This window comes from Poecilia formosa, unplaced genomic scaffold (assembly GCF_000485575.1).
Source record: "Poecilia formosa unplaced genomic scaffold, Poecilia_formosa-5.1.2 Scaffold154, whole genome shotgun sequence".
NCBI classification, from domain to species: Eukaryota; Metazoa; Chordata; class Actinopteri; order Cyprinodontiformes; family Poeciliidae; genus Poecilia; species Poecilia formosa.
This window is the reverse complement of record NW_006800093.1, coordinates 220587-222718: the sequence shown is the minus strand read 5'-3', so window position 1 is coordinate 222718 and position 2132 is coordinate 220587. Positions and strand designations below refer to the sequence as shown.

At 38.4% G+C, this 2132-nt stretch overlaps 1 protein-coding gene across 1 annotated transcript in view; it reads left to right on the top strand.

Moving 5' to 3' along the window:
* LOC103146197 (N-acyl-phosphatidylethanolamine-hydrolyzing phospholipase D-like) overlaps positions 1 to 998 on the top strand; it is a 4458-nt gene extending 3460 nt beyond the window's left edge. Inside the window, exon 10 of the mRNA XM_007564008.2 lies at positions 898 to 998. Within this exon, the coding sequence (XP_007564070.1) occupies positions 898 to 926 (29 nt within the window). The 3' untranslated portion in view covers positions 927 to 998. The remainder of the gene's footprint in view (positions 1 to 897) is intronic.
* The last annotated feature ends 1134 nt before the right edge of the window (positions 999 to 2132 follow it).

Here is a 2132-nt window from a genome sequence, read left to right as displayed (position 1 = left end):
CGATGAGCCGGGACTCCCCGTGATGCAACGTGAAGAAGGATTCTGGTTTCAGTCCCCTCTGCTCCAGGGCCTCTCTGAGACGGACCGGCGGCTCCAGGTAGTACTGCATGGAGGAGAGACGAGGTCAGAACGCTAGAAATTGGTCTTGGCTCAGAGGTGAGGAAGTCTAGACTTAAATTATGTAACCAGTTCTACCTCATACTACACTAAGGAAAACAATATTTAGATATTAAGACTTAAAAATACTATTTCTGCCACTGTTTAGAAAAAAGAAATGTCTTAGGTCCTAGAAAAGATCAAAATTATCTCTCCTAGATTATATCTCGAGATAAAATCTAGAAAAGATTTTTTTTTTCTTTAATCTTTTCTAGATTTTATCCCGACATAAAATCTAGAAAAGATTTTTGTAATCTTTTCTAGATTTTATCTCGAGATAAAATCTAGAAAAGATTAAAAAAAAAAACCTTTTCTAGATTTTATCTAGAAATTTTCTAGATAATTTTGATCTTTTCTAGATTTTTTCTACAGTGGCAGAAATGAGAAATGGGTTTCCATAAGGGTTCCCACATAGTGTGGAAACAAAGTATTTTAAAGTCTTAAATATGTAAATACAGTTATCTTAAGTGCCTGGTTTTTGCAGTTCATGGTAACGTTTGCTTATGTATACAAACCCTGCCATTTTTTTCATGGATGTAATATGAGGTACAACTGGTAATATAATTTAAGTCTAGACTTCCTCACCTCTGAGCCAAGACCAATTTCTAGCGTTCTGACCTCGTCTCTCCTCCATGCAGTACTACCTGGAGCCGCCGGTCCGTCTCAGAGAGGCCCTGGAGCAGAGGGGACTGAAACCAGAATCCTTCTTCACGTTGCGTCACGGGGAGTCCCGGCTCATCGCCACACAAGATGGAGACGTCTTCGACTGATGTCTGCGAAACCAAACATTTCATTAAAAGACTGAAGACTTGAGCTCAATCTAAATAAAAATGAATGTTTTACATTAACTGTTTGGCATCTCACAGCTGCAGGAGTTGTACATACAAGGATCACACTTTGATCTAAGGTGATTCACCTTCAGTCATATGATCAAATATTTTGCAGACATGACAGGAAGAGATGACTTACATGCTGATTCTCTTAGAGTTGAGGCTTCAGGGGGTTTGCACACTGCCTCAGAATCCTTTGAACCCTGAGGAGGAAAAACAAAGCGAGGTCAGAGCAGAAAAGGTTCACTGGACAGAATTTCAAGTTCAAATCCATCTCTTCTCTCTAAGAAGCCAAGTTTTTCAGATTGTCTTGGTTTAAAACTCTAGCTTCACCTTGCAACTTTAGACTCCTACATGAAGAGTGTTATTCTTTGAGATAAGTGCTGCCATATAGGAGTTTTGTTTTGTTTTCTGAATGTGCTACAGCCAATCCAGAACTGCTGCCTGTGATGTTTACATTCAACAGCAATGTCCTGATAGACTTTGTGAAAAACATGCTGATGAGCTGGGCTCAACTGCAAAGTGCTTTTGTTGCAGCTTCAGCTATTTTTTTTTTGTGCTGTGAAAACATCAAAGCTGCATAGCCCCTCAACAGTTTTTCTCCAAATTTCGAAGAATTTCAGTTGTACTTTTTCCTTTATGGAGCAAAAATAGACGAGTTAAGGCATTGCTATGACAGAGACTTTGCCATCTCTTACCCTGAATGTAAAACGGTAATAGCACAAAATTGAACCCACTTACTGCAGTAACGTGTGAGCCTGAACAACCAGTTGTGCTTTACACTTCATCACTTTCTGTAAACGTCACATTGAATACACTATTCAAGTGAAATGCATGTGTTTTGTTGTTCAAGTGGAGACTAAAAGCGACTGAACTTTACCAGCAAGAAAAGAGAAATGCTGCAGTATATTTGGTACTAGATTACTAATTGTTCCAAGAACCATAAGCGTTATTGTAGCGTTTTTCTCTACAACAGGGGAAGAAGAAAACACAAATACTCACTAGAAACGAGCCTGACTTACTGTCTGCAATGACACTATCCTATGACTAATTTTTGCATATTTTCGACGTCATGCAAAAAATTTGCACATTTTAGGTCATACTATACCTAAAATAGTATGACCTAAAAAAATGACAAATTTTTGA